This window comes from Lepisosteus platostomus, chromosome 11, assembly GCF_059453375.1.
Source record: "Lepisosteus platostomus isolate fLepPlt1 chromosome 11, fLepPlt1.hap1, whole genome shotgun sequence".
Lineage (NCBI taxonomy): Eukaryota > Metazoa > Chordata > Actinopteri > Semionotiformes > Lepisosteidae > Lepisosteus > Lepisosteus platostomus.
In genome coordinates, this window is record NC_142621.1 from 36,697,359 (window position 1) to 36,715,053 (window position 17,695).

The 17,695-nt window shown below is 40.3% G+C and overlaps 1 protein-coding gene across 5 annotated transcripts in view; it reads right to left on the reverse strand.

Moving 5' to 3' along the window:
• Positions 1–17,695, reverse strand: part of rnf157 (ring finger protein 157) — a 41,262-nt gene that overhangs the window by 18,394 nt on the left and 5,173 nt on the right. For 4 of the 5 annotated variants that reach the window (XM_088599450.1, XM_088599448.1, XM_088599452.1 and 1 more), the window contains exons 2-11: positions 16,276–16,394; positions 9,821–9,909; positions 9,310–9,459; positions 8,606–8,723; positions 7,947–8,013; positions 7,247–7,290; positions 6,651–6,698; positions 4,039–4,110; positions 3,053–3,212; positions 1,229–1,341 (exon numbers count right to left, since the gene is read on the reverse strand). In XM_088599450.1, coding sequence (XP_088455576.1) covers positions 1,229–1,341; positions 3,053–3,212; positions 4,039–4,110; positions 6,651–6,698; positions 7,247–7,290; positions 7,947–8,013; positions 8,606–8,723; positions 9,310–9,459; positions 9,821–9,909; positions 16,276–16,394 — 980 coding nt within the window. The remainder of the gene's footprint in view (positions 1–1,228; positions 1,342–3,052; positions 3,213–4,038; positions 4,111–6,650; positions 6,699–7,246; positions 7,291–7,946; positions 8,014–8,605; positions 8,724–9,309; positions 9,460–9,820; positions 9,910–16,275; positions 16,395–17,695) is intronic. The other variant, XM_088599451.1, reaches the window with a different exon arrangement.

The window sequence follows — 17,695 nt, forward strand, 5'->3', positions numbered from 1 at the left end:
ACTGCTTGTCTGACTTTTATTTTAACTTGTTGTTGCCGCTGTTGTTCTGTGTTTGTTTTTGGTGATTCCTTTAATGTCTTTGTACTTTGTATTGGAGCATGCATGCAAATAAGCATTTCATTGCACTTGTGCATATAACAAACTGAACATTAATCTGACCCCTAAAAAAATAAAAAGAAAATTCCTTGTCATGTATAAAGAAGCATGCTTGAGCCTGAGATTTCACAATAGCCACATAACACCAGGCACGAAAACATGGCCTGACGCCTACAGTCACACAGAAGGCCCATATTAATGCCAAGAACATGGCAGCACTGTGTGAAATTGGGACAAGTTTGATGTTTTTCCTGGCTTCTTCTTCCAATTATGGAAACAATCACAAGAAGAAAATCATTAGAATAATACATATAGGTTTCACATTAAATAGATAAAAATGCATGTTTTTTTATGGCAGAAATACAAAAATGGTTGCCTGAAGGGCTGGTCTCGAATGGCTCAAGCCAGTAAGGTGCTTTTAAACCAGACATTTGATTGAAATTGAATCTGTATGAAATACATTATGATAAATCATAATTATCCCCTATCCTCCTTTGATAAATTTTCTAGCACTCTGGAGGACAGCTATGCTTGGCAAATTATTTTTTTCTGTTGTAAAAGCTTATCAGGAGGCCCTGCAACAAGGTTGATATTGTAAACTTATTAACCTTTCAGGGAATCCTCCTTTGATCTTCTATTGAGGGTACAACTGAAGCCAAATCCTGAATTATTATTAATAAACATGTTTTATAAACTGCTATGTATAAAAAAAGATGTATGAATATATATCCAGGAGGTGTGGCATGGTGGTGCAGTTGTTAACATTGCTGCCTCACAGGGTTGGGGCCCTGGGTTTAATTCCTGAGGTGCTGTCTGCTTGGAGTTTGTGTGTTCACTCTGTGTTCGATTGGTTTCCTCTGGTTGCTGAGGTTTCGTCCCAGAGTCCAAAGACGTAGAGGTAAGTTAACTGGCTTATAGAAAAACTGGCCTTGGTGTGAGTGTGTGTGTCTGTCGGAATGTGCCCTGTGATGGATTTGCATCCCACCCAGGGTATATCCCTCCAGTGCCAGTTGTTTGCTGGGATAGACCCCGGAGCCTATCCTGTACTGGATAAATCAGACAGAAAATGGATGGACAGATACTCCACAGTAGAAACAGCACTTCAGTCTTTAGAGCCTGTCACTAGCCTTACCGAGTGCTCCTCAGAGTCTGAGGTCTGGGAGGTAATGACAGGGTTAAATCCAGTGGGGGACATTGGACTCATCTTCTTCCTCATGGCACGAATCTGCAGCAGTGCCCTGAAGGCTGACAAGACAGGCAGAGACACAGAATAACTGTTATTAGAGCAGCGCTGTCTGCAGCTGGCTATACGACTGCATTTGGAATGCTAATGACACACCAGCGCATTGTTAGCTATGTCTCCTGCTGTTTCCGCTGGAAGCAAACTGCCAAATGCATCTCTTCAGAAATCAGAAGCAAAGCAAGAAGTTCAGATTCATAAAGTCTATAATAAATCTGCAGAAAACGAAGAATTTCATTGCTTCCCGTTTAATGGAAAAATGTCCCCCTCTTTTTATAGTAAGTATGAAGGTGTTGAACACCTAAACAAAATCAGCTGAGCTCTCTTTTCATTGCAAAGACCTCTCTTGAGATATTTTCACCTATAAACTCCTTCCGTTTAAAAAAACTTCCGTTTCCCTTTTTCCTGTCAGACAAGCAGAAGCATTTTTGTCCTTGGGTGCAAAAGGGTTTTGCAATTCCCCCATACAACTGAATTGTTCTTAGGGTTACTCAGGATTAGAGGGAATTAAAGGGAACCCTCTTGTGAAATGCAGACAAGAAAGAATTTACAGTAAAACCGCTGGGCTGGAAAATAGAAAATGTGGATTAAGGACAGAGTGATTAAAGTTTGAGTATTAGCTGTAACCTCGTATACGAACAGTCCCTGTGCAAAAAGGCAACAAAAAAGCTATAAAATGTTAATTAAATTTGTTTTCTCACTTTTTCATGCAGAACTTTTAGATATTATTTTAATCCTAGTATTAAAGCTTTTTTTTAATAGAACATATTCAAGTATGCTTCAGACTGTTTCTTAAATCAGGCATAATCAAGAATTGAAAAGTGTGCTGCTAGTTCAGGCTCTGATGAGGAGAAAGGAGTTGCTCAAAGGCACCACAACAATGAAACATTATTCTGAAACACCAAAATCAGTAAAAGATCAACAACCAATTTCAAATTCCATTCAATATTTTAAGAGCTAAAGAGGCCTGAAGACCAGGATTGGAGATACTTTAAAACCTTGTGGAATATTTCACATTCCATTTGAGCTCCTCTTACAACTTTATTCGGCAGGGGTACCTAATGCTGTGACAAGTCACTATGCAATGTCATTATACACAAGATGCACAGTGCGCTGGTAGATGTGCTCCAGGTAATAGGATGGTCATGTTCTCCGAGATGCATAGTATAACTAACATTTTGTAACTAATTCTAATTGGTCAAATGAGTCTGAGAAGTTAGTGTTAACATGAATAAATTCAGAACCAGAACAGCTCTGCTTCATCCCACAAAGCTTGTGTTAAAGTCTTGAAAGTAATTTTTCCAGGACCTTCTATTTAGCGTGAGCATTTCAACACATTACTTCCAAAACCTACACTGCACCAAATTAGAAGAAACCAAATTAAAAAAAAAATGGTATCAAATCTTTCAAAAAGACCCATTATACATGGGCTCAGTTCTGCACACTGAATTGATTCTGATAGCCGGTAAAACTTTTACTGAAGTATCTTTTTGTCACTTTTTACTACCATGCTGTAAATGAAAACTGCTATAATTAGCAGACAATTCTTCTTCTAATTCTTCTGTGGAAAAAATGTAACCATGTCCAGCTAGATCATTTCTGGAATTTTGTTAAACCTAACAAGAGCTGCAAACACTTTCTTTTGCTGTCCTCCATCTAAATTTAGCCATTCCCCCTCCCTCCTACAGAGCCTCAGTGTGGAGCACCGGGTCTTACGCAGTCTGCAGATGGGGCAGCAGTTGGCTTGGTACCGCAGGGTGTCTGCGCAGGCATTGCAGAGACAGAGGTGTCGACAGGGGAGGATGAGGGTATCCCGGACATCAGACAGGCAAACCACACACTCTGCACTGTTATCGCTGATCTCGTCATCCACCACCTGGGCAAACAAAAGGACAGGTCCCAGAATATTGGGTTAACGTTCAATATTGTAGCATCTCCTGTATCTTTGATAGATATCAGGATATTTAAGATCTGAGCGCTTTGTTCTTTTATTCCTTTTCTTCTGGAGTAGCACAGTTTTATTCTTATTTTACTTGTTGAAAATATTTTCAGAAACCTAACTCTGCACTGGAATCAGTCCAGAGGTAAGCAACAAGGTACAGTGCTGGGCTCAAAACCGTGCCCTGCTGACAGGCTAAAACAACCGAGCCTTTTTAATCACAAAGACTATGAAAGGTATTCAGGTATTCAAAATGTATTCCTATAAAAGGCATGCTTATAATTAACACAATGAATGTCTTCAACACCATCAGTGAAACACAAATCAGAGATCAGAAACAGGCATGTCTTTACAGCAAGACTTGTGAAAGGCTCCAACAAGTTACCCTCCTCTGTTGTTGAAGCCAATATGCTAGCTTCTTTTAAGAATAGGTTGGACGATAGACTTGTGTCAATTAGCTACTAAAAACCCAATGAGCTATTCTTATTTAAGGTTATCATATCTTACATTTATGTACTGTATATTCTTTGTTTTAACTCAATTCTTGATTGTTATGCCAGGATTGTACTTTACCATTCTATGGTCTGTAATAGATACAGCATGTCATAGCCTCCTATACTGTAGATGGCTGTGCTGAGCCTCAGCTCCAATACACTGTACCAAATCTATTACACTCTAGCTGCTTATATCACTCTGCCTGCTGTTCGCTCAGCCATTACAGCTGCAGAGAAGCTCCGTGCCTGCCAGGGCTTCAGTCCAGTACCTTAGACTCCTGAGTGTTGTACTTGTTCTCGATGCCATAGATCTCCTGCAGGAGGTAGCTGACCCCATCCACCTGAAAAATTCAAAAAAAAAGAGATGAGACCGTCAGTACTCCATCAAACAGGCTTGCAAACAAGGGTGCTTTCAAAGAACAGGCACTGTATAACTTACATGCCATAAACAGCAAAAACTACACCCTGTTGCACCCAGCAGAGTGAAGAGCAATAAGCTAGATATGAAGAATAAGGGCAAAGACCAAAGACACTTTTTGAACCACATACTGTACATGGTTATATGCATCACAAAAGCAACACAACATCAAGTTCATTTGGATTTTGAAAGCCAGGTAAGGATTCTTCTACCCTAAACTAAAATATTCAGTGTCCTACCTCACTAATCAGATGTGCCAAATAAAACAGCACTGTATCCTAATCAGGCGGCATTGTGTTGCAGAGCTACCAGCACTGGGCCCTGGGTTCAACTGTGGACCAGGGGTGCTATCCGCATGGAATATTTTCTCACTGTGATCGTGAGGACTTCCTCCCACAGTCCAAAGACATACTGGTAGGTTAATTGGCTCTTCAAAAACAAAATCACCCTGGTGTGTGCGCCTGTGTTTGTGTCTGTCTGCCATGTCATTGACTGGCATCCAGTCCAGGATATAACCATTTGCTTACCGGGGTAAGCTTCAGCTCCCCAACACCCCTGAATTGGAAGAAGCGGTTAGAAAATGGATGGATGTATCCTAATCAGCCTTTAAAGGTGCATCTGGGATAGTTTCAAAGGGCACCAACTGAGAAGGACTCTCGCCCAATGAGGTGTCATGTGTGTGCACAGAAGCTATGAAATCCTGCCCGCCAGTCCTGTCTTAGTGGCTGCAAGAAACAAATTGTTCTTATATTACAAATTGTTTGAATTTCTAAATAAAAGATTTCAAGAGCCAAAGTCTGTGCCAAGTTCAAAATTCACTATTTGTGTGAAAAAGCAAATAAAAATAAAATAATACTACATAAAATAATTGAGGTGACTTGTTGCAATCACTTTGAAAGTAAAGATCACTTTGGGAAACTGTGTACAAGTACACACACATATACCTGCACATTTAATATGCAAAAATATAATGGTGATATAATGAGTGAATATTATTTTGGACTCAAACAGCAAAATAGCATATACATTTTGATCCCACACTCTACTTGAAATAGAGTATAATAATAAAGAAAATTAGAAACCGATCATCCAAAAGAACTGTTTGTTTTCAGCAGTTAATGACTGCGTTATATTGGAAAAAATGGCATTAAAGCCTGTTCTCTTGTAATATTAAAAAGCTCATTGAGAAAAGCAAATAGAGAACTTGCGTATTTTATTTACAATATTTAATTGACAGTTTATTGAGTTTTCAATTAAGTGCATGGTTAACATTAATTGTTTAAATAATTGAGCATTTTCCTTTTATTACCACTACAACACATCACTGCACTCTAGTTACCTACAAGAGAACGATTTCCCTGTGGTGCATTATTGTTCTTTATTGGTGTAACACGTATAATTAAGTCACTCCTTCAAACATTCCAAAATAATACCTTTCTTTGATCTCACAAGACCAACAGCTGACTTAAATGGTACTGGAATGTTTTTAAAAATTGTATGAGCAGCTGAGAATGCAAACAATATAAACCAAAAAGGATTTTACTATCTTAAATGGAATTATAACTGATTGCATGTAAATGCAATTTTCCTTTTATGTTCAAAGCTCTTGGATCAACACCTAACCAGATGTATCTGCTCATATTCAGCATTCATCAATTTAATATCTGGATCTAACTGCAGGAGTCTCTCCCAGGTTTGTCCAACATAGCGTCAAAAAGCCAGTGACACCATGGTAACCTTAACTACAATATTAGCAAGAGACAACATGCTTAGACAAGTAATCTCGTTGCTCCAATTAACAAAATAAATGGCCGTGAACTATTTGGTTACCTACTAGGAATGCACCTTTAACAGCTTGTTTCTCTAACACCCCTCATCAAACACCACACTTGACTTATTGTGAGTAATTTTTACAGCTTAAACATTAAGTATGTTTAGTCATACTTAATGTGCCAGTTTTGCTAGGGAAGGCACTAGATCACCAAGTGCTACTTCTCTTAAGAGTACTCAGACAGTTTCGATCAGCTGGAGAAATGTAACGTGTGCCACACTTTTAATCTGTTTCCAAATGGAGCACACCTTCCTGAGACTTGGAATAATGGGACACCACAGAACGTCCTGTGAGTATCGATCGTCCATTGTCCAGTATATGGTTGGATGACCATGACTGTAATTGAAGGAAAAGCTTGAGGCTGCACAAGGATGTCAATTATGGAAGTCTTGTACATGTTGTCTTTGTCGCACTGTGGGTGGAAAGGTTTTTGACATCTAGTCTCATACAGCATTCTCAATTCTAATATATTTTGGGTTTTGTTTTTTAACTCTTTAAAAATATCCTGGCGCAACACTAAACGTGGTGAATGTATTAATGAGTAAAGGGCTCCTAGCAGCATTGTGAAGCAAGCGGCAATCTTCACAATGAGGAATCTGTAAGGAATGAGACCTAAAGAAACTCAAGCTTACCACTTGCTTTTGTTTTAATGGCTTCACACAGTAGCTTCCATCCATATGCTGTAAAGACAGGAAAATACACTTCAGCATTTGCCACTTCCCGCACTCTCATTAGGTATTAATTTGGCTGATGCTTCGATTCAAAGCAACTTATATTTGTACCAAATTCATACATCTGCACATTTTACTGGAATAATTTGAGACAAGTACATTAAGGGTACAACAACAGAGCTGGATTCGAACCCCCAACCGGTCTACTACAAATCCAGAGCTCAAACTGGCACACCATCTTACTTATGGTCCTCCGTGGGGCCACAGTGTTTCTTTTGCTTTGGGGTACACTACCACACTGAAAGACAAGCTTCTTACAAATCACTAAGCAAGAAACAGTAAAACCGGTTCCTCTTCAATTTATTTTCCTAAGCAATGCCCCTGTCAAAATCTACCTCTCCTATACAACAGAGAGATTTAATGAGGTTGCTTCTGTGTTGCAGCGCCCTGAAGGACAGCAGGTATTTCTCTTCCACATGGCTGCTTCTTCACTATGACAGCACAAGACATTTTGTTTCCCTCCTCCCAAAAAAACGAACAGAAGATATTTCACTTACCTTCTCAAATGTAGCCAACAGCACATGGGAATGACCTAAATGCTCTGAGGAGTGGAAGAAAAATATTTAATATTCCTCCTTTATCTTTATACCCTTTGTATCCTTTATTGTTATGTATTTCTGCTGCATTTTAGAAGCTACTGCATGCGTATGTGTTTCTTAGAAGCACTGCCCTCCTTTAGTTATCTCTGATTCATCTACCCATTTTTCAAACTTATTTTTTGTCTTTGTGCTTTTACTGCGACATTCACAAGTTTCTGCTGGTTTAAAGAATACTCATTTGATGTTAAATATCACAAAGAAAGAACTACAATTTTTGTTGCTTTAGTGTCCCTGATCACATCGTAACAGATATCAGAACTAATCCGTAGAAGACATTCTCAATAATCACTAACGGATGTGCTTTACATTGGTTGATCAGTTTCACATTGAGTATCTTTGGTTTATGAAGCAAGGAGCCAGCTACAGCCTTCAGCACAAAATGAATCCCAGACCTCACAGTCTGCAAGACTCATATCAGGCTAGGTTGTTCATGAGGGGATCTACACCCTTATTGAGAAACCAACTGCCAATGTTCCTGCAGGGATTTGACTCCAGAGGCATTTTGCTTAATGGCTACAAAAACAATGCTTTAAACTACAAGTCAAAAGAGGTCGTTGGGCTTTATGTGTGTGAGTAACTCGGAAAAGGGATGGCTTACCTTCTCCTTCATCTACCACAGCCTGCACAACCATGGGGTAGATATCCTTATCCATGTCAAAAACCAGCTGCAGGGAGGCAGACACACATCCTCATGAAGTCTTAGGGGCGGGATTATAGCATTGGACCAGTCTGAGTTGGGCCTAAAGAGCTGTCTAGCTGAGAGCCAGGGTCTAACTGCAGTTTCAAGGAATGTCTGATCTACTGTTTTTCATTGATCCTTATACTTATTTAAAGTAATTTCACTTTTTACCTACACCTGAAGCAGGTGATGATTTCAAGAGATTTATTAAAAGCTAGAAAAGGTCTGAGAACCCTGCTAAAACTGACATATCAAGAGTGTCTGAGACATAACACCTACAGCATGAATGATGTATGCTACTTTGATATTATGTTTACTATAATAACAAACAAACTGGATTAATTGGATTTTGCAATAGCATTTAAAACCATGAAATATGACACTTTTTTATTAAACCTTTTTATATTTATAGCACTTAAACTGTACATTTAAAGCACTTCCAGGCCACTGGCTGAGACTAGATGAGGATTACGATAAGGTGCCAGTCCACAGCAACATATAAACAAGTGAAATGAAAATCACCAACATGAGCCGTCTATTTTTATCATTTTCCATCAGTAATCTCTCATCCCAGCTACCTCATCATCGCTCCACTCTGAGAGATTGATGGAGTGCGATGGCAAGCAGAACTGCTGGCAGACCCCTCTCTTGAAATGCACCGTTTCCGACTGCAGGGAGTTGTCCTGAGGGATGTACCTGCGGAGACCCAAACGCCTAGTCAGTAACTCCGCTGTGACCACACCCCGGCACTGTGACAACTCTTCCAGAGCTGAGGAACCAGCAAGAGGAACGGGTGCTAAGGTCATCACCAAGGCTCCTGTCCTGCATCGCACACACACCTTGACATCAGCTAACACATCCCCAAACACCCCCGTGTGCTACAGAATTACATTAACCTGTTTGCTCCACCATGTCAACATGAAATTAAAATAAAATGTCAAATACACAAAAGCAGGCATTAATGGGTTCAATGTAGTAATACTAGATATTACCTTGAGTAGGGATGTCTACTGTCTTGCAAACTTTACACACTCCTACAATAAGCTACTGGTTAAGACCTAAAAAACAGGAGATTTGACTTCTTACCTAAATAATTAGGTAATTAAAATCAGACATGGAATTAAAGCCAGAATTATAGGATGGATTCTGCAGCTCTTGAGGACTGGAGCTTTTCATTCTTGAACTAGAGCTTCTTTTAAGTAAAAAAACAGCAGGCAAGTTTTGCACCACAGCACACAGCTCTGAAAGCTGCCCAGACCCCGTCTCTGGGACATTTCCTTACACTGGCACGCCATTGTGGAATTCCTCGCTGGCCTGGTAGAAGATAGTGATGGCGACCTGAGTGTCGGCGTCAAAGGTGAACTCCACGTTGTAGCAGGCTCTGCCTTTGGTGCCCACCTCGTCCCTGGGCGTCTTCACATCCTCGCTACACCTGCACGACCACAGAAACTTGCATTAAAGCCCTCGCACACCTCAACCAGGGGAAACATACAGCACCTGGTCATTTCTCTCTGTCATTGTCACGGTGTACCACGATTAGCCATGAATAAATTCTGAAAAGGGCAACACTGAAAACCCCTTATTAGATTTCAATATGGCATACAAGGGTCTTGTCAAGGAAGTTAGACTGAAGGCCTGGAAAAGATGGGGGAGCACAGAAGAAAAACCAGCATGTCACAAGAAAGGTCACAGTTAAAATCCAGAATTTACCATGGTAAACTATTACTAGGAATATACTTGTAGAAAACCTTCTGGGATCTCCTCAGTCAAGGGAAACAGTTCATTGGACCTACCGGACAAGTCTCAGCGTGTCCTTGCGAATGTTCACAAGGCTCCGGAGGGTCTTCACTGGCTCCTGAGGAGGAGGAGCTGTATAGGGAAACTAGAGATCGCAAAACAAAACAATTAAATTAGACACTGGTGCCCCAAGCACACTTTCATAAAGTATACATATTGCAGAATAAAGATTTACAGTTCAGATGGTCCTTACTGCAGTAAACCTATCAAATATGCTCACTGTTCTCATGTGCCCAGTGACCTAAATTCAAATACAATTGTTGACATACGTTACAGACAATGCCAAAAACCACTCACTTTGAAGACGAAAAAAAACTTTAGATCAGAGGAGCCACAGAACAAACCATGACTGAAATAAGCATGGTATTTTTACCAGAACCAGAGTTACTGCCCTTAGAAGTGGGCATTTTGCAAACTCATGGAATTGGGATGACGATGGCTGTGTGTCTGCCTCAGGGGACTTTTTCCAATTCTTATTATGGAATGCAAGGCTAGAACTCCAGCTTCTGAGCGCTCCAAAACAATGCAGAGCAGCTACAGCAATTAACTTTGCAAAATGACCTTGGTGTCTTTTCATTTTATTGTACCCTTGAAATTCTGAGCAATGTGTTTATGAAAACTGCATAAACTATGTAAAACTGCATAATATTTTGTCCAAGCATGAGAATTAAGAGAAGCAAGCTAAATCCCAAGACACGAAATTCATGAACTCAGAATTAATCTCTGCGTTCTGAAATTTTCTCTATTACAAGTTAGCACCAAGCAGTTTTACAATCCATTTTTAAGCAGTCAAAAATTCTTTTAAATTAACATTATACAGTGCAAAATTTATGAATAGGGGTAATTACCATCAGATTGTTAAACAATATGGTTTTGTAATGTATTTAGGATTACAGTACATTGGACCACATTTAAAACAGCTAAGATATCTGCCACTGTTATAAATGTTTATTTTCTGTATTTCTTTTCAACAGGAAGTTGCACTGGAAACCACTGTTTTGATGGTTCTTCAAGCAAGAGGATGTGGGTTAATACCTTGGGTGGTTTATTGCACTCAAATTGTGGCCAGATGTTCTTTTACAGCTACTATATGGTTGCATTCTTCAATGTGCACCACATGACATGAGTTGTTTTGTATGACAGCTTGATCTTAAATGACAAGACATCTCAAGGCAGAGTTAAACAAGGCATTATAACAGGGATATATGTTATTATAGTGATGCAAAAAACCTATAACAATTTGGTTCATGTTCAAAAGAAGCATACACACTGAAGTTCTCATTATCTCTTCAAGTGCACAAAGAATCAGTATGGAAATGATCTGACCATAAAGCAATGACGAAAAAGTACAAACAATTTTCAAAACTATTGTCTCACAGGATGTGTTTTATTTATAAGGTTTATAGCTCTAAAATATAAATTAAATTGGAAATTTAAACACTGAATTATAACCAACAGTGAATCGCAAACCTGCCCTGAGGGACAATTTCAGCTCTGAAAGGAAAGCGGATCCAATTTGGACAACTACTTACAGTTTTGTCATATTAAAAAAAAATGCACTAAACAACACAAAGTGTCACTCTGAGACTGTGAGACTCTAACACACTGCTATCTTGGAGCTTGAAGACACACAGCCCGTTGGATCCAACACAGAAGCTCATCAAAAAGGCTTGCACACAGTGTATTTCAAGGATAATAAAAGTGCCACCAAAATACCAGACATCTCTTCTGTATGGCAGGCTTCTGCACTGCTGGGTGTTTAAAACTACTTCAGTATAAGGGGGCTGTAAATTTCAACAAATGCCCAGCATGCTGAGGAAAGAGGGTCAAACAGATTTCTGAAAATTGAGAACACAGATAAACATGCAGAGCAGTCTGTGCAGGCAAGGGCTGGAATTGCTTCTGGCTTGCAGGAAAGATCAAGGTGCCCCCCACCCCTCCCACAAACAGGAGCAGCTCGAGTTCTCATTACTGCAACCAGCCTCAGGGATTATCCTGGGCCAGCAAATCCATGCAGCCACGTGGTGCGGCGAAGAGGCCTGGAAAGCTCTCCCTCTGTCGCCTGCGGCTCACACGGGGCTGCCCGCAGGCCGTCAGCTGGAGCTCTGGGTTGTGACGGATTGATAAACCGATGCCTGAACGACCCGTCTGCTCACAGGGATGTTAATCCGCTGTGGGGATAACCAGCACACACGTAACAGCCTCTGGCTTGGGTCCCTCACATGCAGTGCCACGCACACACACACTCTCTCTCTCACTAGTCCCATCCTTCCTGCTGTCCGTGAACCGGGGACAATCTCCTCAGTGTCTCCTTCAAAATGCAGCACAGGACAATTCTGCCACTGTGCCTATGAAAGGTAAGCTTATGAAACCAAAGTTCCGAAGAGCTGTTTCATTGTGCATCTTCTAGAGAGAAGAAGGGTATGTTAAAAAAAGCACAATCCTTCATGTCCACGAGCTGCACTCTTTTTATAGGGATGACACAGAAATTCCTCCCCATCTGTTTCATCCATCCATTCGTTTTCTAAACTGCTTCTTGTAGTACCGAGGCACAGGGGAACCCAGAGCCTATCCTGGTAAACAACAGGCACAAGGACAATATACACCCTGGATGGGATGCCAGTCCATTACAGGGCAGACACAGACACAAACATTCACACACTCACACCAGAGCCACTTTTTACAGAAACCAATTGACCTACCAGTATGTCTGTGGTCTGTGGGAGGAAGCCCTCAAGAACACACAGAGAACATACAAACTCCACACAGACAGCACCGCAGGAATTGAACCCAGGGCTCCAGTCACGCGAGGTAGCAATGCTAACCACTGTGCCACCACACCACCCGCCTTGTTTTACACACCTTATTATATTCATTTCCAGAAATAACTACAAGTTGACAGGGACAGTGACCATAAATATTCTTAACCACCATTGGAAAGCAACGGTGTAACTAGTACAGATCTACTGAAACTGTAAAAGTGCTGAATTAAATCCGTTCATCCTTTCAGCACTGGAGCTTTGTGCCTGGGCGAAATCCAAACTGATTCCCCACCACCCCCATCAAGGTCCAGTCCAGGAGGAAGTGCCCGATGGCAGGTACCCATCAGGCAGAGTGGAGAATCCTTCGGGAAGCCAAAGGCCATTAAGGAAAGCCAGCGCCTTGGGGCAACCTTGTTGTGAAAGGCGCTATATAAAAATACATTGAATTGAATTGAATGCTTGTTGGGGTGGTGGGTTGAAAATTTAATTCCGACTCCAACTTGAACTCTGACTGGGCTGTTGGCTCAGCATTAGTTTCAGAAGGAATTCCTTTCTTTTATCCCAAATTTGTTTTTGATCTTCAAAAGAAATCAGGAGCAAGGTTGGTATTTCTAGATCTAAAGGAAGTGAGGATAATTTAATGGCTGCTACCCATGTGGGGGTTAGAAAAAACTACCCATCACCTTGCTTTTCAGGAGAACAGATAAAGGAGCCATCATGTTGTAGTGTTAGCCTGACCAGGACTTATAAATCTGCAGAATCTTGTTGAAATCATGCAGATGAAATACTGTACATTATATTATTGGTTTAAATCATTTTTTTGTATTTTGCGCCAAAGTTGACCAAAATATGGCAGAGATTAAAGTACTTCTGCACTAACACAGGCATTTACTGTATAAGACAGCTGCTAATTGTAAAACCTGGAATGGAATTAACTGGTATGCAATGGGAATTGTACGTTTCCCTAATTCTCCGCAGTGTTCCAAGTGTATAAAAAGCACATTGTGGTGCCTTATAGTCTGGTGATGCCTTTGTAAAAATCCCTTTGAATACGAAATGTCTGAAATCTATTTTTGAACAAAGGCGGGGCAGTATTAATCCCAAAGTCTCTGAGGAGAGAATTCCAGAGAAAGGGAGCAATTTGAAATAAAGACACACCATGCAGTAGCCTATACACTGGATGCTTTGATTTCAGGTTGTGATTTAAATAGCTCCCTCATGGGTTTCAGTCTTTCAGAACTTGACTCGCACAACCAGGAAGATAGTTCTTTCTTTCATTACTGTTGCAATCTCATGATTTCTGACCATAAAACTTTAAGCGGTGCAGATGAAGTGAGGATTACAGAGAACAATGTAGCTGTGTATATCAAACAGAGAGTAACAAAAACATACATGAATTAATGTAATAATAAAAGAAATGGCTTTTTACAGCCAGAACAGATAAACCCGGTATGTGCAAGTGGTGACTGTAAAACACCTGGTACAATGGTGCTTTAAGTACCCACTATGTACAGTACCTCTCCACAGCTACAGATTCTCCTGCTCCAGGATAGGAATCATTTCAGTTCAAATCACGTTCCAAAGCCCTACATCAACCCCCCTTTGACCCAATCACTTGGATCAAAGATTTCCCAGGTAGACAGAATAAGAACAGCCGAGACTGGATAACATCATTAAGGGAAGAGAGCTCTGAAAAGGTGCACTTAAAGGCAGAGCAGTTCTGTGGCACACTGAACATCCATTTTCACAAATCGATTAATTACTGTAAGTCATCTAGATTTCTTGGGTTGTAGAGGGAGGAAGGAGCGTTTCACAAGCAGAAGGCAGACATTTCTAAAAACAATATGTAGCTGTGCAAGGGAGGAAAAAATATAACGCAGGATATTTTGGACATTTTATAATTCTGAGTGCTATATTTAATTTATTTTGTGCCAATAGTAGCAGCAGGCGGCTCGTCATACCAGCATAAGCGGTGCAAGTATGGTGATACATTTCTTTTTATGAATGCTGATCTATAGTCAGCATATTGGCCTCTGCTTGCTAAGAATCTTTAGTATGATGACAGCTATATTGTATTGTGGTTATTATTTGGTTCACAGGGCTGTGAATGCATGCATCCAATATGAAAAATCATTTTGCACTTCTTGTAGGAGAAGGATGGTTTTGACTTTGAACTTGGATCAAAAAGCTCCTGGATCAATAAACCTACTGCGAAACAGGATGTGTCAGACAGGTCAAATGACATACTGTATTTAAACCTGCATCTCCAAGAATGCAAATAAATGCCTCTTTATTGATTCCAGTTTAAGTATTTTATGGTTTGACAAACCAACTCTCACTTTTTCAGCATGAATTACAAAACTCTGCCCGATAATTTTTCCTCCTGCCCATTTCTCAGAGCCAGTCAGGAACTATTGAACAGCTCCTGTTTAAACTGTTGGAAAAAAAAACATGCTCGTTATGTTTTGAATTCCCACAGCACCATATCTGGTATTATCCACTTGAACTGTGAAATTGAAATTGTGTTAAATCCTGAAGGCAAAATAACTGAAGAATTTCCAATTGCTAATTGAGTACTGACTTACAAAGGCACGTTCACATTGAAAACAATTCCAATCCCTATTAGCAAGAAGGGAATGGCCATGTAAGAGCAAAGAAACCTGAAATGAGATCACTGTGCAGCAAATTCACCATTACTGTACGAGACCTGGATTTAATTTGTATGGATCAATGGAGCAAACAGATGACACTGTCATTACAGCCTCCAAAATTAAAATCAGGAGACTCGGGGTCTTTTTTTATGACAGTCTGTCAATAAATGAAAATGACATGTCTGGAACAGCATTTGAATTAAGAGGAAGATGATTAGTTGTACTGTAGATGTCAACCAAAAGAGTGAATTTGGAGGAAACTCACATTTCTATTTAATTTGATCATGGTGTCCTTACAGGGACAGGGACAGGGACAGGGACAGGGACAAGGACAGGGACAAGGACAGGGACAAGGACTTAGCACTTGGGTTTATTTTATTAGAAATCTGAATCACATTATCAAGAATGAGGGGTTTTAAACATCCAGCCTCATTAGGACACCCATAAGCATACTTTAGGACAAAACATTTTTTTAGTTTTCCCCTGCTTAACATAAAGAAATTAACTTCTAAATTAAAAATTATTTCATTGCTTAATTACATTATACATGAATTACTGTGCAGTTGAAATAAGCAAAACTGATCAGTCCTTTCATGGAGCAGACCATTTGAACAGCCAATAGGTACTGTACAGCACAACTGAGTTGATCTTGTAACTAGTGTTAGTGAATATAAAGATAAACAGCAACTTTAAATACATTTACCAGCCAAAAGAAATGCATACATTAACTATTTATTTTTGTATTTCATACAAAGATTATTGTGTAATTATGCCGTGCATAGAAATAAGGGAACAAGGATCACTTATACCACCTTTCATCAGTTTAAGGGCAACTTTAAAAAACACTGGTCTCTGTCCAGTGGTCCCAACAGTCACAGGATTTAGACTTAAGGTTAAAGGTGAGGACAGATTTAAGGTCAGTTAAAAGCAGCCATACTGTTTGCAGTATGTAGTACCAGCAAAAATGACCCCATGACCCTGATCAGTAACCCACCCAGTATCTTATCAGGAGGCAGGGCAAAGCCAGATGGTACTTACCGGGACAGGCCTGTTTCCCAGGAAGTTGAGGTCTGCATTTTCTCCAAACAGATAGCCCTCGGGGTGCGTGGAGTCAAACTTCTCTCCACCCATGATGAAGTGGCTGGCAAAGTAGCTGCCTGTGGAGGACAGGGCCACCTGTGAATATGGTGCCGCTACGAGCCAGATCACACCCCCTTCACGACAGGTACCCACAATAACCAAACACGTTGATTCTGGCACAAGTTTTACAAATGTGGGCTTACTGGCCATCGTCTTTTTGTCTCATACACCTAGAGCCAAGGGCTTGAAGACTCAGCTCTCCTGCAATGACTGGCGTACCCAGGGAGAAAGCATTTCGGAAAACTCCTATGACTTGCATGCTTGACAAACTTGTCCATATTTTGCTCCACAATGCCACTCAGGAGAGTTTGCCCTGACTGGAGGAGTGGTTATTCACTATGTCGCTGCAGGCCTCTAGACGCCTGGCAAGTCAGTGTTGTACTAAAAGCCAAGAGGACACTGCATGACCATCTTATTCTGCCAATTGAGCTTGACTTTTGGACAGATCCAGTTTACAATTGGCTAGTGACATGGCCTATGAATTCTGTACTTTAACCATGTTGTATCCATAGTTTTTGCCTTGTTTTCCCATGCACTACTGCACTATACATCCATTCATTTAACATTCTAACTGCTTTTTCCAATCTAAGGTGGCGGGGGATCCAGAGTCTACCCTGGCAAGCAACCAGTGCAAGGCAGGATACACCCTGGACAAGACCCCAGTAATACATGACTCATCTAACTAAAAACTCACAAAGGACACCAATGAATAAATGCCTTATCTATTTACTTAGATAGTTCCTTTCATCCCACAGGATTCTCTACTGCTTCATGAGTAGAGAAGGATTTGCTTCATCTATCACTGAATCAGAGCAGCTCAATAGACATCGGATAAGGATGGCTTTACACAGTCCATGTTAACATTGACTGCAGCACATTTAGTCTTCAGTGTTTATCTTAAAATGACATAAAGCACATTTAGCAGCCAAAGCCTATTCACTAGATCCAAATTAACCACTGTCCTCAGTGTATACGATTGTTTTGTATCATTAACCACAAAAATTGTTTTTAAATAATAGTAATTGTGATTATTGCACCCTACTGTACATGCATTGCTGTAGTGCTAAAAAATATTGCCGGGATATCTCATTCTACAAGTAGTGAAGTCAGACTGAAAGTTAAATGGATGAAACACTAGCACTGCTTTAAGTATGCGTTATTTATAATGCAGTATTGAGAATCTTCAGACACCAGATTTGTTAACTAAATCTTAAAACATAGCAGTAGAAAATGAGTAAACAAGATGCATAGATCCTACAGGTGATGCAGCTGTAATTTTAAAATATACAGCTGTCTAGTGGAGTATGCTGCTTTTTCC